This window comes from Leptonychotes weddellii, chromosome 2 (assembly GCF_054177405.1).
Source record: "Leptonychotes weddellii isolate Sample4059 chromosome 2, ASM5417740v2, whole genome shotgun sequence".
In the NCBI taxonomy this organism is placed as follows: Eukaryota; Metazoa; Chordata; class Mammalia; order Carnivora; family Phocidae; genus Leptonychotes; species Leptonychotes weddellii.
This window is the reverse complement of record NC_138370.1, coordinates 159,821,374-159,837,023: the sequence shown is the minus strand read 5'-3', so window position 1 is coordinate 159,837,023 and position 15,650 is coordinate 159,821,374. Positions and strand designations below refer to the sequence as shown.

General features: G+C 45.8%; 1 protein-coding gene across 1 annotated transcript; it reads left to right on the top strand.

The window, feature by feature from the left end:
• Positions 1-483: 483 nt before the first annotated feature.
• Positions 484-13,777, top strand: SMIM20 (small integral membrane protein 20). Its single transcript, XM_006737192.3, has 3 exons — positions 484-692; positions 11,733-11,789; positions 12,580-13,777. Exons 1-3 carry the CDS (start codon positions 584-586, stop codon positions 12,615-12,617), a joined length of 204 nt encoding a protein of 67 aa, XP_006737255.1. The 5' UTR covers positions 484-583; the 3' UTR covers positions 12,618-13,777.
• The last annotated feature ends 1,873 nt before the right edge of the window (positions 13,778-15,650 follow it).

The window sequence follows — 15,650 nt, the reverse complement described above, 5'->3', positions numbered from 1 at the left end:
CAAGGAGACCCAATGACTTGTCCAAAGCCGCGCGGCCAAGCCGGGGTTCCCTGACCTGTAAAACGGGCCAACTGATACTATGAGGATTAAATCAGCGAGTCACAGAGAGCACGCAGCTCGAGGTAGAAAGTCACTAAAATCAAATAAGGGGTGGGGAGAATGAGAAAGCGTGGCTGATAAAGGAGGGGGGTGATAAAAGAGGTCAGGAGAATGGTGCACTGAGTGGGAACCGGGCTGCGGGCAGGGCAGGAGCCAGAAGAGGGCCCGCAGAACCCAGCGATGCAAGAACTCCTCTCACCACGCCGCCGGCGCGGGGCAGGCGCAAGCCCCAGCGAGGGAACGCTGGGGAAGCGCGGCGCGACACCGAGGCCCCGCCCCTGCCGGCTCCACCCACCCCATAGCTCCGCCCACGACCCGCTCCCCTGCCCTATCTCGCCCCGCCCCTCCTCCTAGCCCCGCCTCCAAGGCCCGGAAGCGAAAGCCGCTCCGCCTCTTCCGAGGGGGGTCACGGCCCGGCGGCGCGAACCGGGACTCGCAGCGTGCGGGCCTCTCAGCGGGTCGGGGCAGCCCCGTGCCCGGCGCCATGTCCCGGAACCTGCGCACCGTGCTCATCTTCGGCGGCTTCATCTCCTTGATCGGCGCCGCCTTCTACCCTATCTACTTCCGGCCCCTAATGCGGCTGGACGAATACCGTGAGTGACCTGTGACCCCGCGCGGTGGCCTGGTCTCAGTAATACCCCCCTCCCCTCCGCCCCGCACCTGCTCGTGGGGCCGTGGAAAGAGCTTGGCTCAGGAGTCAGGCAGACCCGGGTTCGAATCCTGATGTGTGTGGCTTTGTGACCTTGGACAAGTGTGACTCAATCTCTCGTACTCAGCATCCTCATCCATAAATAGCTATTTGTAATCGGTAAAATAAGACCGTTTAGTCTTCATTGAGACTCACAGGTGGTAACGAGAGCAGTTGGCACATAGTAGGTTGACACTAAATACTAGGTCATGCTCACAGGTAGCATTCGCGGAACGCTTACGTGTCAGGCGTACATTGGATCTCGCTTTAAGGTAGGTATTAAATGCGCGTTTCACGGGCGGGAAAACTGAGGCTCAGATTGTGTAACAGGCCCAAGGTCACACAGCTAGTAAGTTGCAAGGCAAATACTCCAACCCTGGCCTGTGTCTGCAGGGCTTCTCCCACACATGGAAGCTGGGAATGGTGATATTGGAGGGAGGCAGATGGAGCCCTAATCATCCTGAGCCTGAAGGTGTTTTTATTGCACTTCATTTCCACTCCCAGAGACAGCTTTGAGCGGAAATGTGTCAAACCTGAACTGTTAACCTGGGTTTTTGAGTTTTCCCTCAGATCTTTTTTTCAGATTCTGCTGTCTTCCTTTATTTTAAGCGGGTTGCTCACATGACAATGGTGAATATCCTGGGAGTAATTTTCCTCCTTAATCATTCAAGTTCTGTCATCCTAAAAGCCAAACTCTCCTTCCTTGAGACCTATACCTCAGCAAGGATTAGCACTTTGATACATCTGAAACCATCTGTCAGAGAGAAAATATTAGGCATTAGAGGCTCATTTTGTTCTCCAGGAAACCTGAATCATCTTGAAGATGGAAGAGGGCCAACCCTGCCCCCTGGAGAATATTAGCAGAGGCTGAAAGCTTGGCGATTTGAAGGCAAAAGCTCTGTGTAAATGCTACAACATTTGGTTTCTGGAGGCAGAGCGTTTTCAGTACACGCTCCCATTTCCTGGTAGCTTCTTTCATCATCCAGGATTAAAATGGCCTCTGTGCATTCTGCCTTCCAGCCTATGTCCATGCGCCACGAGTTGGGGTAAACAGAGGATGGTGTGAAGCCCTGCACAATCTGGTTCCATCATCCTGACCGGATCCGTGCCCCAGGCTGTCTTATTAGGGCATCCAGAATTGAACTTGGGACCGGGGGCTCTGCTTTGGATGCTGCTGGAAAAGTTTCCAGTGTGAAGACTAGAGCAGTGTCTGTCCAGTGGGGATGATTTTGTCCCCCAGGGGACATTTGGTTCTATCTGGAGACATTTTTGCTTGTCACGGCTGGGGGTGGAGGGGGGTGGTGTGAGGGTGGTATTGGCATCTAGTGGATGGAGGCCAGGGATGGTTCTAAACCCGCAGTGCACAGGACAGCCCCCCATGACAGAGAATTATCCGGCCCAGGCTAGGCGTGGTGCCGAGGTTGAGACATGCTCGTCTAGATCAGATGATGAAAGTGTGGACTTGTGCTGTGTACCCCAAGCACTTCATATATAATAACCCATGTAGTTTTCATAACCGTTTGTTGTAGTTGCTGTGTGATCATCACCCCCATTCTATGTGTAGACAGACTGAGGTATGGAACAGTTAAATGACTTATCCAAGGACCCACAGGCAGTGAGTCAGATCTGGGATTTGAACCAGTGCACTCAGTCACTACACCACGGCACCATACTGTCTCTGAGGGGCTGTGATGGGGGAGCAGGGCAGGTGAGGGTCTAAATCCCTACTAGAGAAGGATCTTTTTTTTTTTTTTTTTTTTAATTTATTTGAGACAGAGAGAATGAGAGAGAGAGAGAGAGCACATGAGAGGGGGGAAGGTCAGAGGGAGAAGCAGACTCCCTGCCGAGCAGGGAGCCCGATGCGGGACTCGATCCTGGGACTCCAGGATCATGACCTGAGCTGAAAGTAGTCACTTAACCAACTGAGCCACCCAGGCGCCCTAGAGAAGGATCTTAAGGTGAGTCACTTAGCCTCCTAGAGCCCAGCCTGTTTCTTCATCTATAGCAGTGGAGTTTGCAGGACTCAATTTATAGGTTTTAGGATGTATTAAATGAGATAACAGGTGTGGAAACAGTATAGTTTTATATTAGGCATCCCATAAAAATGTTTAAAAAATAAGGAGCCATAGGACAGGGGTGTGAGACAAAGAGATTTAAGCAGGGCTGGCTGACTTGGCAGTGAACTGGGGTCCGGGCAGGTGAGGTATTGGTGATTGAGCCATGGAAATCTGGCCTGTCTGTTGGGAGGATGGAGCTGCAATTCATTTCAGCACTTGAACTAGTATTTATTGAGCTTCTTTTGCATGTTTTATAACCCGGGTTTTAGCGATGGCTGTGTACCTGGTACTGTGCTAGGTGCTGGGTGTACGTAACCGCACAAGATGGGTAAGAGCATTCTGTCCATCTCAATGTCCCCACCGTCATCCAGCCCACTTCCCTCACCCGCTCCTTGGACTCTTGAGCTGGTCTCCCTGCTTCCACCAGGCCCCAGCTATTACTCATTCTCTACCCAGTGGCCACAGTGGTCTTTCTGGTTCTTCTTTTGTTGCTGATTTCTAGCTTATTTGCATTTGTGGTTAAAGAACGAAGACTATATGATTTTGATTCTTTGATATTGGTCAAGATTTGCTTTGTGGCTTAGTACAGGTCAATTTTGGAAATGTTCCTTCTGTGCTTGAAGTGAGTGTATGTCATCATTGGGTACAGAGTTCTGTGTGTGTCGATTCCAGACCAAGCTTCTTAATTCTGTTACTTAGGTATCTTTAGGCCATATTATTAGGTGCACACAATAGAGAATATTCTGGAGATTTTTTTTCCAATTATCATTGTATGAAGGGTCCTCTTTATCCCTACTATTCCTCCCTAGCTCTATTTTATCAGCATTAGAGTTCCCAGCATTGTTTTGGTTAGTATTTTCCTGGTATATCTATCCTCTTATATTTGGTGCCTTTATTATTTATTTATTTATTTATTTATTTATTTATTTAAAGATTTATTTAATTGAGAGAGAGAGAGTTGGGGAAGGGACAGAGGGAGAGGGAGACAAGCAGACTCCCCGCAGAGTGGGGGCCTGACCCAGGGCTCGATCTCACAACCCTGAGATCTTGACCTGAGTCAAAATCAAGAGTCAGATGCTTAACCGACTGAGCCACCCAGGTGCCCCTTGGCATCTGTCTTTAAATCTCATAATCAGCCTACACTGGATTTTTTAATCCAATCTGATCATTTAACTGTTGGATTGAGCTCATTTTCATGTATGTTTACTGATACATTTATATTTATTTGCCCCATCTTACTTTGTGTTTTCTATTTATTCTTCTATTTCTATAACTCCTTTTTTTCTCCTTTTCTGCAGCTTCAAGCTTTCTTTCTTTTTCTCCTCTCTTCTTTTGAAAGTTTTACATTCTGTTTTTATTCTTTCGTGATTACTGTTTAAAGTTAGTATCTTTTTTTTTGTTTTTTTAAAGATTTTATTTATTTCACAGAGAGAGAGCGAGAGCAGGAACACAAGCAGGGGGAGTGGGAGAGGGAGAAGCAGGCTTCCTGCCAAGCAGGGAGCCGGATGTGGGACTCGATCCCAGGACCCCGGGATCATGACCTGAGCTGAAGGCAGACGCTTAACGACTGAGCCACCTGGGCGCCCAAAAGTTAGTCAGTATCTTTATCCTCCTGGAAAATATACAGAGACCTGCAGAGACTGCCTTGGTCCTTGTACCACACACCCCGCCGTATGTTTATTCCTCCCCAGTCACCTAGTACCGGCAAGGTTTTGTGCAGTCACTGATTGTTTCTCTTTGCCCACAGTCTTTACTCACCGAGCCCTACATCTCCTTTCTACCGTCCGTTTTCTTCATTCTGAGGTGCATCTGACAATATTTCTTTCATGAGCGTTTGTCACTGGCAAAAGTCATCCTTGTTTGTCAGAAAATGTCTAGAACTCTGGTTTTCCCCGTGGCTGTTGGAAAGTCTGTTGTCATGCCATTTGTTCTTTGAATTTATCATCTTGCTTGCTTGACTGAAATACTTCCACAGTCCTCTGCTGTCCCCAGTGTCTAACCCGTGGAGGCTCATGGAAGTATTTTAATCGGGAGAGTGAGGTGACCGGATTCACTCTCACGCGGGGTCAACAAGATTTCCAGATAGAGGAAGGCTGTACTTGCCGCGGTCACAGGAGAGTAGGGAGAGGTGACTGTGGCCCGAACCAGTGGTGGTTATAGGACTGCGGAGAAGTACTGAATTGGGGAGCTGTATTTAAGAAGTAAACTCTACAGGGTGAGGGAGGAGACGAAGGAGAATGACAATTTCCGGGCTCCAGCAGCAGAAGAGATGGTGGCGCTGGTCATTAACTAAGAAACACAAGAAGGAATTGGTTTTGGGAGTGAGGAGGATGAGCTAGTTCAATTTTGGATGTATTGTGTTTTAGGTATCTGGATGTGCTTGTGGAGATTGCTTACAGGCCCCAGGATGTGCTAGTCTGGAGCTGAGGTCCTGGGCCTGAGCTAGAGCTAGGGATGGGGCGCTGGATCAGCGCGGGATGGGAGGCAGAGTCATCAAAGGAAAGGGCTCCCAGGCAGCACTGGGAAACTGCAAGAGACCAGCTGGCCTAAGACAGGACACTGGTGAACACAGTATTGGAAGAGCAAGCGGTCAGAAGAAAGGGAGCCGTCAAAGGAGACGGAGAAGCGGCCAGAGCAAGAGGGTCAAAACCAGAAGAGGCTGCAGTCTCAAGTCCCATGAAAACAACTCTTGATGAAAAGGGGTATGGTGGGCGCCTGGGTGGCTCAGTTGGTTAAGCAACTGCATTCGGCTCAGGTCATGATCATGGAGTCCCAGGATCGAGTCCTGCATCTGGCTCCCTGCTCGGTGGGGAGTCTGCTTCTCCCTCTCACCCTCCCCGCCTCATGCTCTCTTTCTCTTCATTCTCTCTCTCTCAGATAAATAAATAAAAATCTTTAAAAAAAAAAAAAAAGAAAGAAAAGGGGTATGGTCAGCAGGGTTGGGCTTCTTGGAGACAGATAAGTGAAAATATTCAGTTGATTTATGAAAAAGAAGGTGAAGGTCAGAGTTACCTTGTTGAGAATGCTTTTAGTAGTTTGGTCGTGGGCAGAGAACAGGCTGCTCCACTGAATTGGCTCCTTAAAGGTATTTGTGTAGAGAGGAGAGTGATAGAGTATATTTGCAGCAGGTCAGAGGGTCTAGGGAGAGTTTTGTTTTAGGGAGAGATGGAACAGCCAAGAAGTCTCTGGACAAAGAGGAAGATAATCCATAGAGTGACAGGTGGTAGGGGATCTTGAGATCAGATGCAGAAAAGCCTTGGACAAAAGGCAGGACACCTCTTCCACCGGCTCAGGAGGAAGGGCAGGTAGGGATGCAGCTAAATATAGGTCCTATGTTGGGGAGTTGTGGGCACTTCCAGGTGATGACTTCCGTTCTCATTGTAACACAGGAAGTGAGTCATCTGTGAGTGAGAGGCACAGCCCCCGGCCAGCCTCTCTCTTCTTGAAACACTGTCTTCCCTGAGCTTCTGTGACCACCCCCGCTGCCAGTCGTCTTGCCTTTGCTCTTTTGCTCCTGCCTTTCAGCCACTCCTTCTCAGCCTCTCTTGGGTCTTCCTCTCCCGACCATCCTTCAGACATTAGTATTCCCCAGGACTCTGGGCAGACCGAGGAGAAGGCCACAGTTCTTGGAAGTGCAGGGCAAGGTAGGCCAGACATCCAGTCCTTAAGAGGGGCCAGTGGCTGGCCCAGGAGGAGCCCACCTTCCCATGTCGGGCCTGAGTGTCAGGCCGGTGCCGGCCCTGCAGCGGGGCCAGCCTGACTGATGCTGGCCAGCCCGGGCACGGGGAGTGTGGGGACAGCTCTGTTACAGGATCTCTGCCGGAATAAGCCTCGAGGCAGCAGGAGAGAAAGGGAAGGCTGCTTAGATAAAATAAGATCAAGGAGATCTCCCATACCTTAAAAGCAGGCAAGCCTCTCTGACAAGACTGCCTTCTTGGATTTCATGTTGACATTCAGTGTGATCTTCAGCTCTTCCACTAACTCAGCCAGACTTTCCTAAGCGTTACAGGGATGACAAGGTCGGTTCTCCATGTGACACTTCAGTCCCGAGATGAGCCCTGGGGAGACGGCGTTGGCATTGGTGGTCAGCGAGCCCAAACTGGAAGTGTGGGGACGGTTCTGTTGTGCTCCTGGAGGGAATCCCAGATGATGCTTTTTAGCTTTCATCCTGCTGGTACCGCGTGGTTTGTTGGACGAGCCCACGTTTCGGGGAGAGTACAGCTGCTGTAGCTCAGAGCCTAGTCTGGCTTTGTGTCCTAGAACTAGACCGTGATCCTGAATATGGCCTTTTAAAAAAACCTGTGTTTTATACCAGCCTGTGAGATGAGACAGAATAGGATCATTTTCGGGGATCCTGTTCATTTTTAACTTTTAATTAGACGCGCAGAAGCATAAAATCCTAAGAGTTTTGCCAGAAAACCCATGCTCCTTCAGTCCCCTCACTTAGGTGACTTGTCCAGAGTCACTGAGCACATTAATGGCTGGGTGGACATGAGACCCTAACTCCCCGACTTTGTCTGCTATTGATGCCCTGTTTCACGTGCCTTTAAGACAGCAAAGAGTGTTTACTAGTGAAGGGAAAGACCGCAGGATTGCGGGATTGCTGTGAGGAGATCTCAGTCCCCCTCCCACATGGTCGCCTTCTCTTATTGCTGCACTTTCTGCGGCCCCCCCCCCCACCCTCCGGATGTCTGCTGTACGGAGTCGGAACAGGGTTGTGAGAAATCGCTTGACCCAGGAATACTTCTTACCTCGGAAGGGCATTCTCCCTATCCCATGCCAGGGGCTAGAATATGCTTTTTATTTCTTTCACTGGAGAGTCCGGTGCAGCGCAGGGAAAGACTAAAGTCTTACTTTCTGTCCAGCATTACGGAGCTCCCTGGGTTCAGCCAGACTCTCTGATGAGGAAGCAAAAGTGTTTCTAGTGTTGGGAGGAGTCGGTGCCTCCAGTGACCCTTTGGTTCCCCTCAGCCACTGGTTCACACTTGCCACCACGGCCGTGTGGTCCCATCTGCCGCTGGTTCGGTGGGGCACCAGGGCACATCCCGTCCTGGATGACCCCACAGACCGACAGAGTACGTGGCTAGGCAACAGCCGCAGAATGGGAACACTGAAAAAGTAGTTCTTAATTTTTTTATTTGCTGTTTAAAAAAAGGTACTTTGAAGTAATCATCACGGAGCAGTCACCAGGAAGTATAAGGGCTTCCTAAAAACTTATTTTGCAGTTGTGTATTTCAATTATTAAAAAAATAATCCCGGGCGCCTGGGTGGCTCAGTTGGTTAAGCGACTGCCTTCGGCTCAGGTCATGATCCTGGAGTCCCGGGATCGAGTCCTGCATCGGGCTCCCTGCTCGGCAGGGGGTCTGCTTCTCCCTCTGACCCTCCCCCCTCTCATGTGCTCTCTCTCATTCTCTCTCTCTCAAATAAATAAATAAAATCTTTAAAAAAAAAAATAATAATCCCAACCAACAGAAGAGACCTAAGAATAGTATGATAAATCCCCATTTATTTGTCACCTAGATTTACCGGAGAACGTTTTGCCGCATTTGCTTCCCCCCATGTGTTGCATGCATACATACGTATACATATACATATATATACATATACATACATATATAAATGTAATATACGTATAATTGTTTCTATTGTTCTGTTGAACCATTTGAGAGCAAGTTCAGGACACTGTGAGCTTGCCTTCCCAAACACTTCAGCATGGATTTTCTAGGAACAAGGGCATTCTTTTACATAACCAAAATGCAGTTATCCAGGCCAGGAAATGTAATATTGACACAATGCTATTATCTCATATACAGTCCATCACATGTTGCCATTTGTCCAATTACTTCAGGTTCCGAGTTGCTTGTATTTTTTAACTGTTGCCAAGAAGAGATGGCAGGGAGGGGTCCTGACTGAGGCCATCTCACTGGGCAGGGTGCTGGGGTCCTGAGCTTCGGCACCTGCTTTTCGGTTTCTAGCTGCTGGCCCACGACTCGAGCACGCTCAGGCAGTCTGCTGTCAGTGGGCGCTGGGGAGCACTGTCTTCTTTGCTGCGTGGTCGTGGGTGTCGAGTAACAAGTCACACAGTAGAGCTGTTGGACAGCATGGACATTTAGTATAAAGATATGTTTTCATTTTCAGAGACTTAGAAATTATCAGGTGGATTCTGTCACTACAGTCGGAGAATCAGCCCACCCACATGCATTACCAGTTCTAATAATAACACTTTGGCCCTTTGATGAGATAATGATCCTCAATTAAAACTACAAATCACACCACTGCCTTAGCACCAGGGGGCAGAGTCGGGCTTGCTGAGACACTGGGATGGGGACTTTTCTAACCGGCATCACGAAGCTCCAGGCCCAGTATTGCATGTTTGCATCTTAATCATTGCACTCCTGATAGAAACATGCTCACTACTGAAAAGGCAGTAATTAGCTTATCCTGACTTGTTCACATATTTAAACCTCTGACTTCAGCGTTGTCCTTTTCCTGAGGTTTATAGACACTTGCTGTTTCTCTAATGAGAGCAAAATAGAAACTTACTGTCAACTTCAGCAAGACATACTGCTAAATCCTGAGGGACCGGTTTGTTTTCCTTTGGGCATATTCTGCATTCACAAATTTTAAAGTGCCTTTGTGTCATATCATGAATTTATATAAGACTGCTTTGGCTTTACAGTACTTATAAAACATTAATGGATTAAAGAACCAGGGGATGTAGATAGGATGCTAATACCAGTTATCACTTGATAGGAACTAGTTCAGCAAATCGGTTTAAATTGCTTGTCCAAGCCAAAAAAAAAAATGAGGTGGTCGCATAAGGACAAGGATTATAAAGAGATTATGGTCTATTTTAAATAAATCCTTAGCCTTTCTCGAACCTCATTAGCAATTAGCAAGAAAGTGTGAAGACAGGGATTCCTTTCTCTTCACTTGGTTCTCTATTGCATTGTAAGAGGTTAGGATACAATTAGACATTCTGTCCTTGCTATCAAAAGTCAACTTCCTTTGGTGCTTGGCAGTCTGCCAGCATCTTCGCAGTACCTGCTGCCTCTTGGGGAATGTGTTCAGTACACCAGGCTGTCTGATTTTCTTAAATCTATGGCTAGAAAGCTTTCTGGCAATTGATTATTTTTTTAAAAACTCACCTCTTCCAGGGGCGCCTGGGTAGCTCAGTTGGTTAAGCATCTGACTCTTGATTTCAGCTCAGGTCATGGTCTCAGGGTGGTGGGATGGAGCCCCACGTTGGGCTCCACGCTCAGTGCGGAGTCTGCTTGAGATTCTCCTGCTGCTTCTCACCCCGCCTGCGTGTGTGCGTGCTCCCTCTCTCTAAAATAAATACATAAAATCTTTAAAAATAAAAAAACCCTCACCTCTTCCATAATACTGGCAAACGGACCTTCTAGGCATGGGAAATCATATCTATTTTTGTTCCTGGCACCATGGATGGTACTGCAGTCTTACTCCTGGTTGGCATTTTCTAAGAGCATATTTGAGACACGTCCGTCCCATGAGACCTTACATGTTGACAGTATGGTAGGGCTCAATCCTACAGGAATTTAATGTCTTAGGAAATGAGATCACCTTTTGTGCTGGAGTTATTTTAGAAAATCCGACACCCGAGAGCTCCATTATCCACTCTAGATGGCAGAAGCCTTTTGGCATATCTTGGTCCCGAGGGTCTTGGTTATTGCTTGCCTGCTACTACTTTTCAGAGAGGTCCGGGGAAGCCATCAGGCCGTTGTCTGTAATGGGCTTCTTTATGCTGCGTCTTCCGTCTGTCTGTCTTAGAATTAGATACCAAGATTCACATAGTCCCTATTGCCCATTGTTTTATTTGCCAAAGCAAAACTTAGCATTGATAAAACTATAGGTAGGTCACTTAGGATTGACTTTCTGTCACATCACGGGAGAAACAAGTTCAATGAATATTCGATTTGGCAAATCCCTGTTTTTTGTACCTTTATGCTTCTTGTAACTTTATGAGAATCCAGAAGCCAGAATAAAGGAAACGGCCTAATATTAAATAAGAGCTAAATGTGGATTTCAAGAAATACTGTCAGCCTGATTAAGACAAAGGTCTGATTACAACATTTAATTACTATAATTTAGTAGTAAACATCCTTTGGCTCCAAGTCTTTCCCCTGAAAAGCCGCCATTTGTTTGTCAAGATACTTAAAATAATAAGTCTTTGTTTTCGCAGACCTTGGGCATACTCTAAACCACTTAGAAAGATGTGTCAGAACACTTGAAGCCCACAGACATAAAATGCCCAATTTCTCTTGGCCCTTGCCTGTTGGACATCTCCAAAGAGATGGGCTGAGCTGCTGTAGCTGGAACGCGCTTACTAATTGGCACAGCACCTGCAGTCAATTAGGGAAGCTTCAATTATCCAAACCAAAGCCACCCACCCCAAGATTAATTTTCTGCTCTATTTCCTATCAAAAACATAGCATATTTAGCTCTGGGTTTAGTCCTTCAGCGGAGCACATTTGAGACATAGAAACTACATCGTTTTCTTGTTAATTGTACTTGTTCCTTCAATTCAGCAGCCTTCCCCTCATAATATATCACGCCCACCAGCTCTTTCAAAATTGTTCTTTTTCCGTTGTTTTGTTGCCTTACCAAAATGCTGAGATCACCGAGAAAAGATGTGAGTCGGGAGCTTTTCTTTTGAAGTACGGCTTTCTTTGCTTTTATTGAAAATGCCCAATCTTTCTGCTCTGTAGGATCTAACTTCCATAACCTAAAAGCTTTGAGTATCGGCGTCCTGTATATATTGTTTCTGAATTGTCCCATGTCATTGGCCCACGTAAATAGAAAGATTTCTTCCACCATGGTCCACCCCCCACCTTTGTAAAGAGCAATTTTTCTGTTGTGTTTTTCAGAGAAGGAGCAAGCCGTAAATAGAGCTGGTATTATTCAAGAAGATGTGCAGCCACCAGGTAAACTTAAAATTCAAAACAGAATTGCATTCGTGCTGTTGTGTGGGGTGCGCGTGCTTGCCCTGCAGTGGAGGAAATCTTTTGAGTGCGGAGGCTAGCTGGTGATTATGCCATTCATCGTTCAGAAGTTGCCATTTCATAGGAGCCACCCCAAGACTTCATTTTAGCATTTCACCCCAGAATATTTTGGGCAAGTTTGCACGTTCCTCTTGTGCATTTGATAAATGGGCATAAAAATGTAACAAGTGTGCTATTGAGTATCAAGGGTGAATAGCTGTTCTGCAGACCGATTTACCAAGCACCTATTTAAACCCTGCCCTCTCTGGAAGAAGTCTGTTTACTTGCGAGCTATTTGAATTGATGCGCGATTCTGCTTTATTACAGAAGCTCAAAGTTCCCTTTGTGGCTGAATGGTTAGTTACTTTTAGATGATCTCAGTTGGGTGAGAAGGAGAGGTTTCCAGTTTTTTAACCAAAACTCTCGTAATCTGTGGCACCATTCTTTTTTTAATTTTTAACTTATTTACTTTTTTCTTTATGTTTTGACTAGGCCAGATACATAGCTTCCTGTTGTGGGGCAATTTCTGAGCCATTTAAGTCTCTCATGGTGGCCATGGCTGCCCAGCCGCAGCATCCCAGACTTCCGGCAGCTTGCCTGCTTGCCTGCACTGTCTCGAACTACATGGCAATTGCACAACTCAATTCTGCTGGCATTTTGCTTGTTTGCAGTTGAGGGAAGTGGTAGGAAGTTTAAAAGCGAATCCTGTTTTGATTCATGTTTCTTTCTATAGGGTTAAAAGTGTGGTCTGATCCATTTGGCAGGAAATGAGAAGGCTATCACCACCTCGATTATGAAAGACATCTTCGTGCAAGTACAATAAATTGCCTCACTACAGAAGGATGGCTGGAGAAGAAAACTCTATAAAGCTGAAAATAAGAGTACTGTGCACAAGGATTAATATTTCCCTTCTTAAGTATCAAAAGAACCCTGGAGCAAATCACACCATTAGGGAGGTTTTCATGATTCGCTTTACTTTCTAAAAATGAAGCTCTCTCACCCAGCTGTGTTTGGAGGAGATCTACTTATTATTCAGTCCCTACTGCTTTCCCAACCAAGCTGTGATGTGAATGCATGCAGCCAGGAGACTTGGGAAGATCCTAGTCTGTCTTGCCATCCTCCAAATAGGAAATTTCAGTGAAAAGCCAGCGTGCTGAGCAGCCTCATCAGGCTCTTTGGAAACATTAAAGTTGATAAAACTCTGAGGACAGGGTACATTGTACTCTTTAAGAATAACCAGTTCAGCTTAGCCATCTTGTCGAAGGTTGCTGCATGTTGGAAAATAAGTAAATAGGAAGCAAGTTCAACCAAGTGGCTATGCATGCATAATAGAAATCAGCGTTGAATTAACAGAAGTGAAAATATGTATATTAAAATGATCTATTTTTAATTCACTATGGTGTAGGTTTTTTTGAAATCCTATATAAACTCATTAAGTCACACTAAGAAGCAGTATTTGACTAGATTATATTTGATGAGATAGTCGACTATGTGGTGTTTCTCAGTTTGTGTACAAGTAAACATTTTAAAGGTAAATAGCAGATTTGTTGAGACAGATATTTATTGGTTGCAATACCAGCTACCTCACCAGCTGCTGCAGAGACGAGTGTGGAAATTCTTTCTTTCTCTGGTGCTCTGTCTGGCCCCTTACTAGACTGTATGTTTTTGAAGAGACACCTCTTTCTCATTTTTAGATTTCCCAGAGTGCCTTGCACATTACTATGGGTTCTCTTTAGATGAGCTGCCTGATAACATAATTTTATTATTGTGAACTGGGAATTTGCTTAACAGACAACTGACACAGTTATGTAATTACTGTCAAAAAGAACTCAGACTGATGGTTCCAGAACCAAAGGCATCATTTTTTGGTAGACATTTCCTAACATTTAATTGACTTATGGTTAGTAACCCAATAAAAGAAGTTGACTCATTCAGGGTATATCTGGCCTCTATTTTCCTTGGAGGGGGCACCAGGAAGTTGTGTAACTTAAAGTCTGGCATTCTGTGGGCACTTTATTGAGATTTCTTTATGACGGGGGCAAACGTGTGTACCATCTGCTCTGGAAGATGTCGTCAAGACCTCTGGGACCTCGATTGCCTGTTCGGCAGATGGAACAGACTCCGTTTTCTCTCTTCAGTGGGATCTTTGTCCTGGCTTTGACCCTGCCCTTGGTACACCTCTTTGTAGAGATAAAGGAACTCTCTGTCCTGCTCAGCTGCCTTGATATTTATAAAAGGATCAGTCTTCATGCTGTCAGAGGTGTGACATCAGATTCTGCTGCCCACGCTTGACAAAAGCGGGTTGTAAGAGATGCTCCTCTTGGGGACTGACTGAAGGCCTTGGAGTTCATCCATGAGGTGCCCAGGTGTGCTTCCAGGATGATAACGGAAGCCCTCAGAAGAGGGGATCTTGGTCAGATACAGTTAGGAAACACAGAGTTAAAGCAAACTTGGCTTATTTGCTTCTAATTCGATGATTTCCAAGAGAGGCTTACCATTTCTCAAATGTATTTGATCACAAAATATTTTTCGTGGGTTATCTTCTGGGCTAGTGACCAACAACATCCTTTTCGGGAAATCTTTCTCTCCATCAGTGGTTCCCCAACTTTTGATCTCAGGACCCTTTACCACTCCTAAAATTTTTTGAGGACCCCAAAGTGGGTTCTACCTGTAGGTACTATATTAGAAATTAAAACAAAATTTTAAAATGTTTATTAATTTACTTAAGATCAATAACAAACCCATGTAGAGTAATATGACATGTTTTTGTGTGAAAAATTTGTTTTCCAAGATCAAAAATAATTTGCAAATTTCTTTAATGTCTGGCATAATAGATTCTCTTCACAGCTAGATTCTAATATCTTGTTTCTGCATTCAGTCTGTTGCTGTATCACATGTCATGGCCTCTGGAAAATTCCTCTGTGCACACTCATAAGAAGATGAGAGGAAAAAAGGCAAAAAAGCTGAGGTGCTTGGGTGGTGCAGTCGGTTAAGTGACCAGCTCTTGGTTTCGGCTCAGGTCATGATCTCACGGTCCTGGGATGGAGCCCTGGCATCTGGCTCTGCGCTCAGCAGGGAGTCTGGTTGGGGATTCTCTCTCTCTCTCTGCCCCTCCCCATCTCTCTCAAATGAATAAATAAATCTTTAAAAAAAAAAAAAAGGGCAAGGGGAACCCTCCTACACTGTTGGTGGGAATGCAAACTGGTGCAGCCACTCTGGAAAACAGTATGGAGTTTCCTCAAAAAGTTAAAAATAGAACCACTATGACTCAGCAACTGCACTACTAGGTATTTATCCAAAGGATACAAACATAGTGATTTGAAGGGGCACATGCACCCCAGTGTTTATAGCAGCAATGTCCACAATAGCTAAAATATGCAAAGAGCCCAGATGTCCATCGACAGATGAATGGATAAAGATGTATGTGTGTGTGTGTGTATACACACACTAGAATATTACTCAGCCATCAAAAAGAATGAAATCTTGCCACTTACGACAACATGGATGGAAATAAAAGGCATTATGCTAAGTGAAATAAGTCAGAGAAACACAAATACCGTATGATTTCACTCATGTGGAATTTAAGAAAACAGATGAACATAGGGGAAGGAGAGAAAAAACAAGATGAAAAAAGGGAGACAAACCATAAGAGACTCTTAACTACAGGGAACAAACAGGGTTGCTGGAGGGGAGGTGGGTGGGGGGATGGGGTAACTGGGTGATGAGCGTTAAGGAGGGCACGTGATGTAATGAGCACTGGGTGCTGTATGCAACTGATGAATCACTGAATTCTACCTCTGAAAC

Coding starts and splice junctions, on each gene's coding strand:
- SMIM20 (XM_006737192.3), top strand. CDS start 584: ATGTCCCGGAACCTGCGCACCGTGCTCATCTTCGGCGGCTTCATCTCC. Junction 693..11,732: donor AATGCGGCTGGACGAATACC/GTGAGTGACCTG, acceptor TGTGTTTTTCAG/AGAAGGAGCAAGCCGTAAAT. Junction 11,790..12,579: donor AGAAGATGTGCAGCCACCAG/GTAAACTTAAAA, acceptor TTCTTTCTATAG/GGTTAAAAGTGTGGTCTGAT.